This window comes from Scardinius erythrophthalmus, assembly GCF_964197995.2.
Source record: "Scardinius erythrophthalmus genome assembly, chromosome: 9".
NCBI lineage: Eukaryota > Metazoa > Chordata > Actinopteri > Cypriniformes > Leuciscidae > Scardinius > Scardinius erythrophthalmus.
In genome coordinates, this window is record NC_138229.1 from 15,456,659 (window position 1) to 15,474,174 (window position 17,516).

Sequence of the window (17,516 nt, forward strand, 5' to 3'; positions counted from 1 at the left end):
AATGGTAATCATAGAAAAAGGTAATGATTTGGTTTCCAATTCTGATTTGTCTTAATTCAGGGTAAAAATACTTTTGAATTTGAGGAATAAATATTTGGAATGCAGAAATGTAATTCTGTTGCTAAATGCTGGGATCATTTTAATCTCATAATACATTTAAAACAACAACGAACAAAACATTTTCATAAAATACCACTAAAAAAACTTGTCATATGAACAATTAGCCAGTGACAACATAAAACAGTATCAGATTACTCTGAAAAACAAGTGGTTCGTAATTGTTTGATTTCACTAAAAGGAACTATAAGTCTTTCACTCTGGAATCTCTGCGATGTATATTTCACTTATAACAACCGGCTCAAGGTTGAGTCTTTTGCTCAAGCATTGGACTTATCTTGCCGCGTAGTACGTTTATGCTGCAGTAAAAAGAACCAGGTTATAAGAGTCTTTCTTTCAGGATTCAGTCTGGAATTGACCTGTACGTTTTTGATTCACTACAAAGAAGCGGCTCAGTAGTCATTTGCTCGGGAATCAGACATCTCTAGTGTGCTGTATCTTTTAAATTCACTGAAAAGAACCTGCTCATACAAGTAATTTGCTCGAAAATTCATCTTCTCTGGTCGTGCTGTTTGATTTTGATTCACTAAAAAGAACCGGCTGACATTTGCTCACTGATCTCATTCTTTCTGTGTTTTGCACTAGTAATACAGGAAACACCTTCAGAATAGTTGAGCGTTAGTTGAGAGAACCTTGCTAAACGTTCTGAGAAATGTACCCTGTTGGATGGGTTACGCTAATTTTCCACCCCTGTTTTCTGTCTGAAGTGGCCTATCAGTAAAGTAATATGTTTTGACAGTTTGAAAGAACATGAAAATGTACTTAGCTGGATTGAAGGCTGGCCTGTGAAAATCCATTCAGCTTGCTTTTGTACTCATAAGTGATCTGCTGCTAAAAGGCTGTGTGACTCGAATCATCTTCAGATTTCAAAACTTTCCATGATGTGTTTGTACTAAAACTCATTTCACCTATGGCCAACTCTGTTTATTGATTTTGTTGGCCATTTCAGATCATATGTTCACTAGGTCTTTGGCAAGCAGGCTTTATTGTGTTGCAGTAAACATTGAAAATTACTCAATAATCAGAACTAGCTCTATTGTAATACAAAAGATTCTACAACTCTTACAGTTACTTGTACATTGACTGTTCCTATAAATGGATATTTTACGTAAGAGGGCATTTGTCTTGTGCGAATATGAATGGAGCGCACGTCTACAATGAGATGACATCATTCTGCTGTGTCACAGCACTGTCTGAGTGTGTTTGCCCCTCTGTGTGTGGGCTGCAGCATATTCATGGAGCATCAGACCATCTCTGCCAGTCAGAGTCTGAGCCCTGCAATTATACTGTATGTACTCTCTCTCTCTCTCTCTCTCTCTCTCTCTCTCTCTCTCTCTCTCTCTCTCTTTCTCGAATTTTCCATGCGCACGTCTCTCCTCAGATCCTCTTTTGTGAAGCAATGCTAATTACTCTGATGAGGGTGCTTCATGTTGATTTATGTGATTGATTTCTGCACCTGCTTCTGGATGTTTGAGGGGTTATTTTAGCACAGTTTCCTAATTTGGCAAGTGAGGAGAGGAATCCAACCAGGACCTGCAACAATCACACTGTGTCCTCAATGCATAATTGATGTTAAAGGGATAGTTTCCCTACAAAGGAAAATTCGGTCATCATTTACTCACTCTCGTCCTTCCCAACTTGTATCTTTCTTCCGTGGGACACAGAGGGTGAATTTTGGAAGCATACTATGGACTTTTCAAAATAGTGAAAGGATTGTCAAGCTCCAAAATGACAAAAAAAAAGCAAATGCAATAGCTTTGTGTGAGACGGACTGAATTTTGATTTTTAAATAAGTAGTGATTAGTAAATAAAAAATTATTTTGAATCAGATCAGTTCAGTGAATCTGTTGATTCTGTTCACAAAACCGAATTATTCGTTCATGAATCAGACTGATGCATTTAGAAGGCAAACATAAAAAAAAACGCTATTTACTCACAGATAATGTCGAAGTTTCATGTCCACAAATAGAGGTTGGATAGTACGCCAGTGAGTTTATTGAGACAGACAAACAGAAGTGCTAATAAACAATATATTACTGTTTCACTGTGGTTGATGCGCTGAGCAGCCATATTTGATTCTGAAGTCAGGTTTGTTGCGCTTCCCAGAGTTTCCCAGTCGCAACTCTGACTTGAGAGGGCGTTCCATTTAAAAGTTCCTACTGGGAACAAGGACTTTTCCACTTCCGAGAAAAAATGGAACGCACCATTAGTTCTCCAGTTCAACTCACTGACTCAGTTATTAACAGTTATCAAAATATCAGTATTATCAATACATTTTAGTCTATACATCACAAAGCAATCAATTGTCTTCAGAAGATTTGAAAACACAAACCACACAGATTGCTTTATTATTCCTTTATGGTATTTTACATTTATTTTTAAGCAAAAACTTCAGTCCATATTCATTGTAATTGTTTATTATAGGTATTAGGTGAGAAATATTGCCTTGTCACCAAGCTGAAATAAAATTAGTTTAAGTTATAAATTGTTTTATTGTAAAAAGTAAAAAAATTGTTTTCATGGTTTTAGTTTTAGTTAACAGTTAACTCATGTTGTTTGGAATTGGAACAACATGAGGATGAGTAAATGACAGAATGATCATTTTTGAGTCCACTTTTGGTTCAGAGTTGTGTGTCAGTGGCAAATTCTTTTGTAATCTCTTTCTGAGGTGACATTCCTCGCTAGAGGATTACATCACTCAAAAGAGGTCATATTGAAACACTGCTAAAATTCTTACTTTCAGTGGCCTCAAACAAAGAGCAGTCCACTGCTGTCAACCGTTAAACTTGTTGTGGCGTGATGTGTGCTGTTGCAGATGCACTGTATTACATTGGCCTCATTAACAGCGCTAGCATATAAATTGCAATCGGTCTCAGGCTTCAGTGCTACAGCTGTACGCTCCGACAGCATTTCAAAGCAGTCAATAACCCTTGCACGGAAACGCTCAAGGACTCCGCATTTTTTCTGAACTGTTTTTCAAACCCTGGTGTTTTCACATGCATTATATGCAACTCCATGACCGAATGAATAGATAGAGAAAAATACTGCTTATAGAGGAATCCATTGAAATTGAATGGATGTAATTTAAAGCCGTGTTTGAGAGCGGATGGAGGCAAACAAGCAGGCAGGCAACAGGAAGTCCATTCAAGGATGTGATGTGTAACCTAATTCCTTACTGTGCAGATTACCACACAGCAAACAGAGAAATGACGCCAAGCATTGATCTTCTGTCGGGTGCATATTGATTCAGTGCTGGCTTAAGGAGATGAGCGTTTTCCCTGCTTTAGCTACAGTTTATTAGGCAGATCTTAAGTGTGATTCATTTATCAATATATTCTGTGTAGAATCTGATAGACTGGAGAAGATTTCCTGTATTTAAAGATTAAATTTTCTAAAACAGAAAAATATTATTCCTATATTACTGTCTAGCTCACGGCGAAACGCCCATACCTATGTTGGCAGTTATGCAAAGCAGTCAGTGATTTGATCAGTTTAAAGTTTGAAGTGTTTAACTTTCTAGTGCCCAAAGGCTGATCATAGTTTAAAAACAAACAATATGCTTCTCCCTGAAAAAATATTCCATGCTTGTTAAAGAGAAACAAATGTCAAGGTATTTCTGAAACCCCAAGGCTGCACATTAGCATAGTATCTAATGAATGCTTGTGATGGTAGACATATCTGACATATAATTGGTTGAGACTTAAGTGTATACTTTGACACATTGTCAGACAAAACCCAAACCAAAAATTATAGTTATGTATAATGATATCTGTGTAAGCATTATTTAGGCAGCAGAAAAATGATTTGCCATGTGTGCCATAAAAAAATAAAAAACTTTTATGACTTTGAATGCATGTTAATTATAGTTTATAAAAAACATATTTTATGATATGTTTGTAATTATTTTTATTCTAGTTAAAAGGAAAATGTTTTATTTGGTTTTCATTTTATTTTTTTGATGACAACTATAACACAGTTTGAGCATTAATTAACTTTCATGTAGATTTATGCTCTATGCACTAAGTACTCATTAACATGTATATTTGAGTTCCCGTCAATGATTCCTATCAGGAAAATGTGGGAAATTAAATCAGAACCTCAGCAAAATCTCAAGGGTGTTTTATGTTCACAATTTTAATTGGCATTATAAAATAAGCTGTGACGGTAAATTGGCAATGGTCCCATCCTTCTGCAGTAAATCTTTTATTGCTGTCATTTTGTTTTATGAAAAATCCATTGATTTTCCCACATCACCAGGACAGAAAGCCACAGACTCATTATAAAACTGATTCCCTGAATTATAAATGTGTGTGTATATGTATGCTGGTACCATGCATTTTTTATTTTTATTTTTTTTGCCAGTAATGTGTATATGTCTTTGTTGCAGAAATAAGGAATCCACTTTCAGTAGACAAAAACAAAGCAATCAAACAGCTTATGATTTATTCAGGCTTTGTTTTTTTATTCCCTGGATTATTTCAGCTCACTTACATAATTACATGGCTTTCTCTCACTTATAGTTCTTCTCTGGAGAGGTGCACATTGCTGGCAGGCGTGATTCATCATTTGGGCTGTTTTGCTTTGCTCACTTAATTTAATGGAGCTCAGGCTACATGCCTTCCTGCCTCAGTGCTTATGTGGCCCATGTGAACTTTCTTCTAGATCAGCTGTTCTGACCTATTCTGATGCTTTCCTCTGATTAAAAACTCACTTTGGTGAGTTTGGTTTCCAGAAAGACTTTGTTTGTGTTTTGGGAATAGTCTTTGTAATAAGTTCATTCAATAGCAAATTAGGGCATTGCATAGAACCTGTAATAAGAATGAATAACCGACATAAGATCATATCCAAGAAAATGCAATGTGTCAACAAGGAGGCCACATGTCACACTCATCGATGTGTGTGGTGACTGGAAGACTCATAGACATGCATTAGTTTCCGGCTCAGACTCAGTGAACTCATTCTATGATTTCGCTGTGTGTCTGACGTATTGGCCATAGACCAGAGACCTGGTTGCTGCTGTTGTCAGGGCAACAGAGTTCAACTCCCTCATTTCGAAACATTGTGTTTGTAAGCTTTAGACGTAATGGTGGTGAATCAGGGACGTACAGCCACACATGCCCTTACATGTTGTGCTAATGTGCAAGGTGGATGTGAAATGTTCCTGTCCCTTCTCTACTATCCCTGTAAATAAAAAGGTAGATAAGGATCATACAACTATTATTAAAAATGACTATTATCTTATTATCCATCTGTTTAACTATAGGGTCAGTGGACCCCCCAGATGTTTGCAAAATTTGTGAGAATGTAAAAAATATTTTAAAATGAAACAGTAATAAAAAAATACCCATTTGAGTTTGAGAAGTATTCTCCTTCCTTGCAACATATGCATAGTTTATGTATGTTTTATATGTATTGTATGCATAGTTTTCTCACCTTTGTATCTGCTTGCTTTCTGGATGAATGCAATTATTTTCTGCACAGCTTTAGACCAATATTTGTAGTAAAAATATTTAATGATTAAAAACTGTGAAAATCAGTAAAACACTGAAAATAGGTTCTAATACTCTAATATTGGGTAAATAAACTGGTTGAAAAATTAACACTAGTATTCAAAAGTTTGGGGCTTGTAGGTTTTTTTTTTTTTTTTGAAAGAAGTCTTAAAGGTGGTATCAGCGATTTCAGGCCCAAACATAAATGATCACATTCATCTAATATTTCGCTAGCTGCCCGCCCCATAAGCATGCTGTCAAAAAACCGCGTCTCTCTAGGTAGCCTAGGCTCTGAGATCTGCACACAAAAACAGTTGGTATCAACATCACTCAAAACCAAAATAAATAGTGTTCCAACCAATCATCGACAGGGGCGGGTGTTGTGAGGTTTTGCGCTCGTGCACGGCTGCCTATGACGGCTGCACGCGAAAACCTCACAACACCCGCCCCTGTCGGTGATTGGTTGGAACACTATTTGTTTGGGTTTTGAGTGTTTGGCTAAAACGGGTGAAAACAACTGTTTTTGTGTGCAGATCTCAGAGCCTAGGCTACCTAGAGAGACGCGGTTTTTTGACAGCATGCTTATGGGGCGTGCAGCTAGCGAAATATTAGATGAATGTGATCATTTATGTTTGGGCCTGAAATCGCTGATACCACCTTTAATCTCACCAAGACTGCATTTATTTGATCATATAAATACAGTAAAGCTGTAATATGGTGAAATAATATTACAATGTAAAATGAATCTTTCTATTTTAATATATTTTATTCTTGTGATGACAAAGCTGAATGTTCTGATTTTGGTGCTCATGTAACATTTATTATTAATATCAATGTTGAAAACAGTTGCTTAATATTTTTGTGGAAACAATAATAGATTTTTTCAGCTTTGTTGCGGTGACACGGGTGACACAGTCGGCATTCATCAGCACTAGTTCTTCTGCGTCGGTTTGGTGTGTCATGTGGGACCATTCTCAAAATCTTTGTGAGTTTCCCTGAAAACACCTGTTATATTTGTTACTCTCTGAATCACTTGTCCAGTAATTAACACTGAGAGGTCCATGACAGAGTGCCATTGCACCATTCTGTAACCTTCAACGATCTGCTGATGAATGAATGCAAGGACTACCTTGAGTTCTGAACGACTACCCTCAGCATTTATACTCAAGGGTCAAAGTTTAGAATATCCACTATTAGACATCTTGAGCTCATGAACTCTCTTCTTTACTTTGATGTGTGGTTGAGGAACAGGGCCGGAGCCGTTCTGACATTCCATGTGGAATCTATATTACAGCCAGTCAAGATGATAAAGTCTTCCCTCCTGCTGACGCACACAGAGAAATAGGCCTTTACGAGCCTGTGCAGTGTTTAGAAAGGTGTCATCTGCCTGTGTGTGAAGCTTGCATGGTGCACTATTTCACTCGAAGGGTGCTATTAACTGTGCAGCATCTCACACCTACGTGCTGTAAAGCTTGGAGAGACTGGGCTTAGGAAAACACTCTCAGACACCCATGGTGTCAGCCCTCTCACCCCACTGTTTACATTCCTCTCTCACACAGCATGGGAAATCACCCTGTGTGTCTGCCACCAAAACAGCATTACCCTCTGCTCAAAGAGATCAGTGATTTAGAACATAATTGCACTGTATTTTGTTTCAGACACATTATCTAAGAGTCTCTTGGTTTTCTATTCAGTTCTTCTATTTTGTGTCTACTGATGGCATTGTGTTTACAATAGCATTTGAATGGATGTACAATTACATGGAAAAAAAACATGTAAACATTTATTTATTTATTTATTTTTCATTTTTTTTACAATTATTTTTATTTCTTATTTTATTTTTTATTTTAAATGTATATATATATATTTAAAAAATTATTTTTTAATTTAATTTAATTTGTTTGTTTTAAATAATGATTATATATAGTCAATGTTAATGTTTTAAATATTTTTTCCCATGCTAATTAAATGTTTTAACTTTGAATTATATATCATTCTTAATATTTTTTTTAAATAAATTAATGCTTTTATTCAACAAAGATGCATTAAATTGATCAAAAGTGACTGTAAAGTAAAAAAAAATGCTGTTCCTTTGAACTTTCTATTTATTAAAAAATCCTGAAACAAAATTGAAATAGAAAACAGTTGCTTTAAATTGTAATAATATTTCACAGTATTACTGTTTTTACTGTATTTTGATCAAATAAATGCAGCCATGGTGAGCATAATGTTCAAAAACGAAAAAAATCGTACCGAAAAACTTTTGAACGGTAATGTAAATATATTGAGCCATGACCCATTAATATAACTATAATCTTTAATGTTATGTATAAAGAATTACAGCAGTATATTACAAATCTCTTTATGAATCATAAAGAAAGTTACATACCACATGACTCACAGTTGTCCTTTTGCATTACTGATAAGATCTTAAGATCTTACATCCGGCTAATAAACATAAATGGAAAGCGAGAGGGGTGGGGGTGTAACCTACCAAGGTGACGGAGTATAAATATGGATCTGCATGTGGATGACTCATCATATCCTTGATGTGATGATAGGTTTGGAGGTTTCCCATGGCAACAGGAACAGTTCTATACAAGGGTCCCATCTAACTGCGTAGATGGGTTGATAACAAGTGATGCTTAATTACATAAATAGATTCCCTGTTTTATTTTTTATTCAATGTTCACAGTCAGCTAACACTGCCTGGATGGTAAACAACATTAAACAATCTCTAAACGATCCTCAGAACAACAAGTGAAAGTAGTTGTGGTGAAGTATATCAAACCATCTTTCTATGATAAAGCAATGTGTAACGGTTACATACAGCCGTTTCTTCAGTAGCAAGCACTGTTTACACCAATAACACTGTGTGTAGGCCTACACAAATTATTATTCCTTCTTTTTTTGGCAGAGAGATCGTGAAGCCTCTCTGATGTGAAAAGCAGAGAACGCTGATGCACCTGGTTCCTGGACATTCCAGCACACCGGTGTTTCCCCTGGATGGAATCAAATGTGTTATGGAAAGTAGGTAGCAACATGGACATCACCCCAGGAAACAGATGTGAGAAGGGGGAGAGAGAGAAAAGACAGAGAAAAAGAGAAAAGAAGGGGGTGGGGGCGGCTGCCTGAGGAGATAATGTGTGACTGGAAATACAATGAGCAAATGAGAACTTTTCACTCTCTTTTCTCTCTCTCTCTTTCTCTCGCTGGGAAGCCCCTCTGCCAGCCTCAGCAGACTGTACCCTGATTAATCGCTGCTATAATGTTGCAAGATTAATACAGAGAGCAGCTCTGTGGTGCTTCGGGAAGCAAATGAAAAGTACATGGTGGGGGGCAAATGCTCCATTTTTCAAGGGTTGGTTGCTGCACCTGTGCATGTCTGATCAGCAAGATGATCGATTTTGGCCATTGGGATGCATCCAAATACTTGTGCTTTAATATTAGGTACCGAATTCTTGACTTATGCAGGTGTGTAGTATGAATACATTACTAATAATACTACTTCCACCATCCCATGCTAACAGGGAGCATGCTCAGAACTTTGGCTATACGTTCTGGAAAAGGTTCTCTACAAATGTTCCTCAGTAACGTTCATAGAGCATTTCTTCAGTTATCTGGTCTTTAATAATGTTCTCAAAACATTAGCACAAAAACGTTATTTATATTGTTTATACGTTTTTTTCTGAAATGTTTCAGTTAGATGTTCATCACACATTTTTCCAATTTTCAGAATGCTTCAAAATGTTCAGAGAACGTTCAAAAGTAACATTCCCAAAATGTTTGCAGAATGATCAAATGGAATGTCTCTTTAATGTTCGCATAGCCAAAAAAAAAAAAAAAAAAAAAAATCTAAACATTTAAAAAACTGGACATTTTAAACGTTCAGAGAACACTCAGAAATTACATGTTCATAACTTAAAGGTGCTGTATTATTATTATTACTACTTACAGCACTTTAAGTCAAGTCAAGTCACCTTTATTTATAGCGCTTTTTACAATACAGATTGTTTCGAAGCAGCTTTACAGAAATGACAGGAAAATAATGCAATAAAGTTTGTTTCTAAAAGAAAATAGCGCCACAGTCCAACTTAGCAAGTTAAGTGATGGTTCATTTTTGTTGCAATTTTTTTTTCATTTATACAGCCGCTCTGAAGAAAACAGTGATGTCATCGTCCAGCTCAGTTCAGTTCTCATATAATGGTGTCAATGCAGGCAGATCAATAATATTGTTGAATATTAAATATTAAATGAAATGTCCCCAACTTAAGCATAAAAATACCATAAAATGTTTGCAGAGATTTAGGAAACATTTTCAAATACTCTGAAAAACAATGTTACAGCCAGTTATACTACTTTGAAATGTGCGCTCTGTGTCAGAATGTCTGTTTTGGTTTTGGTCTGTGTGATCCTGCCCGCTGCCAAGTTACCCAATAGTATTTCGACACCCCGGGTTGCCATTTGACAGAAAACACCGCTTACTGCAGCCATGGAATCCAGCATACGAACTGGGTCAGAGATCACAGATCCGATCTATCCGACCTAAAAAGCCTCTGCATTAAAAACATTACACACGTATACATTAGCTGATCAACTTACAGTGTAAGGCTCGTCGCTTTCTTTATCAATTGCGTAATCTGGCAAACCGTGTGAGCTCTGAGTCTGAAGAAGAGGGTGAAACAACTCTCTCCAATATTTCAATCGCTAGCTGTCAATTTGGCATACTGCACCTTTAATGGGAATGTTAGCAAAACATTCTTAGAACAGATTTTTGTTTTGTCCTTTGACCTGTGTGTCTTGATAAGCACTGATCTAAGCAGTCCAAATAATTGGCAATCCATGAAGTATCTATTACCACCATGTCATTTTGTAGCTCATGATAACTTAAGACACAGATCGGGTGTGCACATAGACAGAGCCATGAATTATCTTGTTGTTGGTGATGATACGCAAAAACATGACTCGATAATCATTCACACGTCATGTGTCTCATGTGGTGTCTTGAATCTGTACTTTTAACCGATAAGTTCCTCCTTGTACCAGGGTGCAATCCTAAGGAGGAACAGTGTCCTCTCACCAGAAATCTTGTTTCAGACAGCAGGATTTTGGGCTTTGGTTGGCTGGCTCAGAGATACTCTCTTGAGTATCATTTGATTCCTTCCCATCAGCAGAGTGCTCATGCAAACAGTGGATGAATAAAATCACAGCTCTGCTCACATATCACAGCACATCCCCTGCCTCTCATGTACCAGGCGAGAAAGCACACTGTGTGTAGATTTGAGAAGGACATTGATTTAGATTTATAAAGGTGCTGTGTGTCTTTTACAGACTTGAGCAACAATGGAATGGCTCATAAACAGTTGCGATGCTAAACGCGGAGAGAGTCCAGACGTATCAGTCAAAATATATCTGAGTAATAGCTCAGATAAGTTGAATTCCTTCTGTATCTTTCCTCCCATATAACATTCCCTGACGAAGGCGAGCCGCCAATTTTTATGTTTTTACAACAGACAGACATTAGGGAGTTTCACTTGTCAATCCTATAAAAACTAATTTTATCTTTTGGCCAGATTTAAGAGCGCTTGTATTTCAAAGATAATCCCCTGAAGTAATATCTCTCACCGCACATCACCTGAGAACTTTGTTGAACTCCTTGTTGTTGTTCAGTCGACCCTTAGTGGTAAGACTCTGTTCTGGACCTCAGAGCGTCCTCACGCTGTGTTAATCTACTGGAAAAGGTCACCCACATGGACATCAGCACTCCAGACATAGACCTGCCTTCACCTCGAATGAACTTTCACCACTAGCTTTACTGTGTAGGCATAGGCACAGTCACACATTATGTTCCTAAACGTAGAGTCTAGACAGCAAAGAACATTAGGCTGCACAATTATGCTTCCTTATGAAAATTTGAAAATTAGGTATACCTGATTTTGGCCAAATTCAAAAGCAGCATCACATGTATCCTTTGTGAATTAGGCAATCCCAATGCATTGTGACATGCTTGGTGAAAAAATTAATCCTAAATGGTGTAGACGTCAAGAGAAATAATGACTGTAATATACTTTTTTTTTTTACACACACACACACACACACACACACACACACACACACACACACACACACACACACACACACACACACACACACACACACACACACACACACACACACACACACACACACACACACACACACACACACACACACACACACACAGCTTTGTTTATGTGATTTGTGAGGACATTCCCAGGGCCGTTTGAAGGAATTTGGGGGCCCCAAGCAAAATGGACATGGAGGCCCCCCCAATAAAAAACATATCCGTTCGAAAAAAAAGTTGCACTAACTGTTTGTTACAAGCAGCATTTGCCGTCAGGCAGGTAGCTAACATAAACATATTTTTTTTCTAGCCTACCTGCTGCAAAATTACACCATTTGTACAAGACAAGTGGAGCTATTTTATCCAGTGTAATTTATCACTTACCACTAGGGATGTAACAAAATTCACGGTTCGGTTCAATACGATACACGTGTTACGGTTTGGTATGTTTTCGATACAGCAAAAAGAAAGAAATGCCAATTTCCTTGATTTATTTATTTTTCTTCCTTTTTTTAATTAAAACTAGCACCATAAAATATTATTTCTTTTTACTTTGAGCAATTCTGGAGCTATAATTGACTCTTCTTAGGAGCATATAAAACAAAACAGCTCCTTGGAAAAAAAAATAAATTTAATATTGTAGTAGTTACAAACAAATGTTTATTTTAGTTAAGATTAACATTTGAGGGCATTGTATTCATAATGTCAAAATAAAACCGACGTAATGTTTCTTGAAGGCATTATAGCCTACTATTCCTGCCAAACAATGTGAATGTTTCTCACTACATCTCGCAGCGATGTTATTACTTCTGTGGCGAATTCAAATGCTTTCTTTACTGGATCTCTTATTAGTGCTGTGTAGTAACAGTGTCGCATGATCACGAATCGGTGTAATGGTTTTTATACTGGACAAACTATGTATTCTATCCCCTTACACTGCCCCTATCCCTAAACCTACCCATCACAGGAAACATTCTGCATTTTTACATTTTTAATAAAACACTGCTTAGTATGTTTTTAAAGCCATTTGAAATACGAGGACTCAGGAAATGTCCTCATAAATCACATTCAAGTTGTAATACCAGTGTAATACCCATGTCTTAAACAAGAGCGCACACACACACACACACACACACACACACACACACACACACACACACACACACACACACACACACATACAAATCTTGACTATAAATATATATAATCACATTTTTTAGTTAATTTGTTCATGAATTTATTATTAATTTATTTTTAATGAATTCTGTCAATTCAATTTAATAAATGTAATTTATATATTTATAATTTTCTATAGGCTATACTTTAATTTAGTGTGTGTGTGTGTGTGTGTGTGTGTGTGTGTGTATATATACATACATACATATACAGTATATATATATATATATATATATATATATATATATATATATATATATATATATATATATATATATATATATATGCGTTGTAACATGCTTACTGAAAAAACGGTGTGCGATGAGTCAATAAAAATCTTGAATAGTTGCTGAAAAAACTTAGTGGAACAGGGCTACATAAACTCAATAGGAACAGATATATTATAATGTCAGGAGGCACACCACGCACACAAATGTCACGATAGGGTATGGTAACTCTTCAGTCTACTGTGGTGACAGTGCAGTCCGTGGATGGACATTTCCACTGTGTGAAACTGAGGGGTTGTACTGTTGTTTCAGTATTAGTTTACTGTGGGCATGTTTATTTGTGTTATAAATAACCCTCAGGGTTCAATTTGTGATTCTTATCAGCTTGATACAATCACACAGGTTTTTGCACTTCTCATGCAAACACAGCCCATACAAACATTTGTATACACCGAGCATAACGTGGGAGTAGAATTAATAATGGGAAAATATACACATGGAAAACCCATGAAATATGCATGTAGTACACTGTGTTCATGGAAATTACATCCAATAAGCCATCGACTTTAGTTTGGGTTTTGACAGCAAAACAGCAGTAGAATTTTTTTTTTTCAAGTTCAAGCTATAATGCTACCCATAACACAGAACATCCCAGAATTATAATGCTTTATTCACAAGAAGTCTGGAACAGCAGAAAGTACAATAAATTCCCCAGTAGATTTCTTGTTCTCTTTTGTTGTTTTTGTTGTTGTTTTTACTCCCTCTCTCTCTACTCTAGGAAAATGAGCAGAAGATAGTTGAGAGATGTCTGGTTTATGACTCTGAAGAACAAGGGAGTTTTTGGAGAGACAGGCACGGGGCTGTCCCGGTCTGACAGAAGAACGGCAAGAGAAGTGTCTTACATTCCTTGCTTCTGAGACACAAGATCTTTATTCATTTATCTCGCTATAAAGTATTAACACTTCTTTTCAAAGACATTTTAAGCACATTTTATTTATTTATTAGAAAACAAGATTAATTATTGATTTCTATCTTAGTGTTTTTAGAATTTTTTTCAGGCTTTTAAAACTACAGGTAGTTTTTTTTTTGGTTGTTGATTTACCGTATACTCTTATTAAGTGCACATTCTTCTTCATCATGTTCTCTTTATTATTATTGTTAGGAAAGGCCCCTGATGGGTTTTCCTCTGACTGAGTAAAACACTTGTCCTCCGCCCACAGTCTCACCTCCCCCAGTCTCTTTCTGTTTCAGCTCCGACGTGAAGTGCGTGATGCTCTTGTCTCCCTCGATTACATTGTCATCAGTTCTGCACACCTTGAAAACCGTAACCACCCACTGTTCTGAATGTCACCTCTGAAATACCCTGTCAATGAATCGAGCATAAACACCCACATATTTCTGGACAAAAAAGTTCAGTTCAGAGGAAAACTCAGCGTTGCCTGACTGTGTATAGCTAATAACAGTAACGCGTCTCATATGAGCCGAGCCAGCGGCCTTCAGAATGAGGATGAGAAGCTGAGATGATTTTGAGAAACACCTCTGTATTTTCTTCTTTTTTTGTAGCCAGACAGTAGTGACATTCCATTAAAATAATTTCTTAGAACTTGAAAAATTAGATTATACATTTTTCAGAGGGGTGGTTTTGGTCTGTTAGTTAAGATCATGTGTGTATGTAAATTCAGGGTGATTGGGACACTTTTTCCAAGTCATCTCATATACTGTATATAGATAATGGGGCAGTTGTTCTTCTCTGGATTAACTTTAGTCTATATTTTTATTTTTACATATTAGTTTTACCGAAATCAGATGGCTTAACTGTTTATTAAAGATGTATCTGTTAAAATAACTGGAAAAGTGTTATCTTATGCGATTATATTTCCAAAAATTCAATATGATAATCTTGGCTTTGTGTCACCAAAAAAAGATATCATTCTTTTTACTGATAAAATATGTGTCAAACAAAAACTTTGTACTTTAAGGGAAAGTACAAAGTCGTGTCTAACACAAGTAAATCTCTTTGTCTAAACATGTTGGAGATACATAAATCCACTGATGTTTTTATACTTAAACTTCAAGCCTTTGGCTTTAGTGCTGCTGTGAGGTGCATCTGGGATCCAGGCTGCCATAATAATCAGCAGGGAATGTTGTGGGAATTCCCCCTATCTGTTACTTTGGAATGTCTTATTGGTCTGGCATAATATTTGGGCCTGTAAAAAGAGAATGTTCAAAGAAAGAAAGAGTGAGAATGAAAAGGCTTTAAGTCAAAGCCAAGGACAGATGTTGTACTTTACCAGAGAATATAGTCTAAAACCTTTCAAAGCTGTTTGTTTGTCCTCTTTCGTTTTTATTAATCTCTCAGACTTTTGATTGTTCGCATAGGACATGGACAAGGAAAAAACATAAATTTTTAAAAAGCATTTTGTATAGTCTACCTATGTATTAATTCCAGTCAAATTTCCATTTGCGTCACAGTAATACATTTCCAGTCCAGATGGCGAATGAGCAGAGAGAGCGGGTCGTACTGACAGTAAGTTATTAATAATAAACAGTTTAAGCAAAGATCAGCCAATGTGTCATGCATGTGATCATTAATGGATAAGACTGTGTCAGCGTATGAGAAATCAGTTTTTCCAACTGAGCTGGATGACAAGTCAAGTAAATAAATAAATATAGCCTATAAAGGGGGTTGTAACAATATAGATTAGCAAAAAATATATTTACATTTTCAATATCTGTAGCTTTTCATTTGCTAATATGTGTATGGCCATTTTGTAAATTAATTTCCATCTATATTTGTATTGTCCAAAATATTTATATTTGTATTTACCCAAAATGCATTTAAAAAAAATAAATTCTAGCATTTGAAGTTTTAAGCAGAATATATTTTTTAAAGGGGGGGGGGGTGAAATGCTCATTTTCACTCAATCTCCTGTTAATCTCGAGTACCTATAGAGTAGTATTGCATCCTTCATATCTCCAAAAAGTCTTTAGTTTTATTATATTTATAAAAGAAAGATAGGCTACCGAGTCAAAAAACGAGCGGCTGAAGGCGGTCCGTGTGGGCGGAGCTAAAGCTGTGCTAACGCGCCGAGCTAACAACACACAGAGACATTTGAAGCAGTTTTACTCACCGCCCGGTTCCAACGCACGACCGCGAACCTTTATCATTGTGACGGCTAGATCCTTAAGCATTAGACGATCTGCAAATCCGTCGATCTGGGCTTTGTTTATAAAACAATCATCGTCGAAATGCAGGGAACAAACAATCTTGCACAACCTCCATTGATGCTCTGAAAAAACAAACTCCATCCACTGCTCCCTTAATGCTGGGTTCTTTGGGAATCTGTGCAGGGTTGTCTTGCCCTGGCAACCAAAAACCCACTTCTTTGGTGACATTGAGTTCCTAAAGCCGAGCATAGCGCTTTGATGGGCGTACTGCTTTCGCTCTCTCACTCTGGTCTACGGGTGTGCGCGCGCGCCCGCGTCCTTCCGGAGAAGTGCCCTTAGGACCCCTATAAGGAAATTCCGCTACATCTGACGTCACACATGCCCATACTCGAAAAAAACTTTCCGAAACTTGTGACAAACCGGAAGGAGCATTTGTGGAACAGAAATACTACTTCAAACGTACAATTTAATTTTTGAAACTTTGTCCATGTTTAGCATGGGAATCCAACTCTTTAACAGTGTAAAAAACTCAGTATGCATGAAATAGCATTTCACCCCCCCTTTAATTACAAACATGTTTCCTTAAGCAAAGAGATACTTATATAACTGTGTATATATAGTATATACATATATATATATATTCAATATATATATATATATATATATATATATATATATATATATATATATATATATATACACACACAATTTACGCCAGACATAACAGCTTATGTTTTTATCCTTGGTGTGGCAAACATAACAAAATCTGATCTGAATACCTAGTAGAGAAAACTTTGGCAGTAACAAACAAGTAATAAGAGGTGTCCACATCCTTGGCTGCTGTAGAAAGATCTTTCCTGCAATATTGATCCTATTAGTTAATGTTTTCATCAAATGAGCCTGCTGCTGACGCATCACATCTTGAAAGTCGAAGCAAAGCTTTGCAGTGAAACAAATCAGTCTTTAGGGAGAAAGCATTGACCCCAAAATTGAGAAAACAGTGTTAAAAGTCAAACAACAATCTGACTTACAACAACAGCGTGACTTTCATCACATGTGCAATAAAGAATAACCAGACTGAAAAGAAAGCTGCCATACTCTTAACCAATTGTGCATGAATCAGGTCATACAAACTTTGTTGTACATGTTTCTGACAGACCCCTTTCACAAACAAATACGCCCTCATTATTTTTTGCTGAGACAAACTAGGGGGCTTTCCCTGAAAATACTTCAACA

General features: G+C 36.6%; 1 protein-coding gene across 2 annotated transcripts in view; it reads left to right on the plus strand.

The window, feature by feature from the left end:
- Positions 1–17,516, plus strand: part of dynlt4 (dynein light chain Tctex-type 4) — a 47,124-nt gene that overhangs the window by 22,622 nt on the left and 6,986 nt on the right. For both annotated transcript variants that reach the window (XM_081375563.1, XM_081375564.1), the window contains one exon: positions 8,524–8,636. In XM_081375563.1, the coding sequence (XP_081231689.1) occupies positions 8,567–8,636 (70 nt within the window). In that variant the 5' untranslated portion in view covers positions 8,524–8,566. The remainder of the gene's footprint in view (positions 1–8,523; positions 8,637–17,516) is intronic.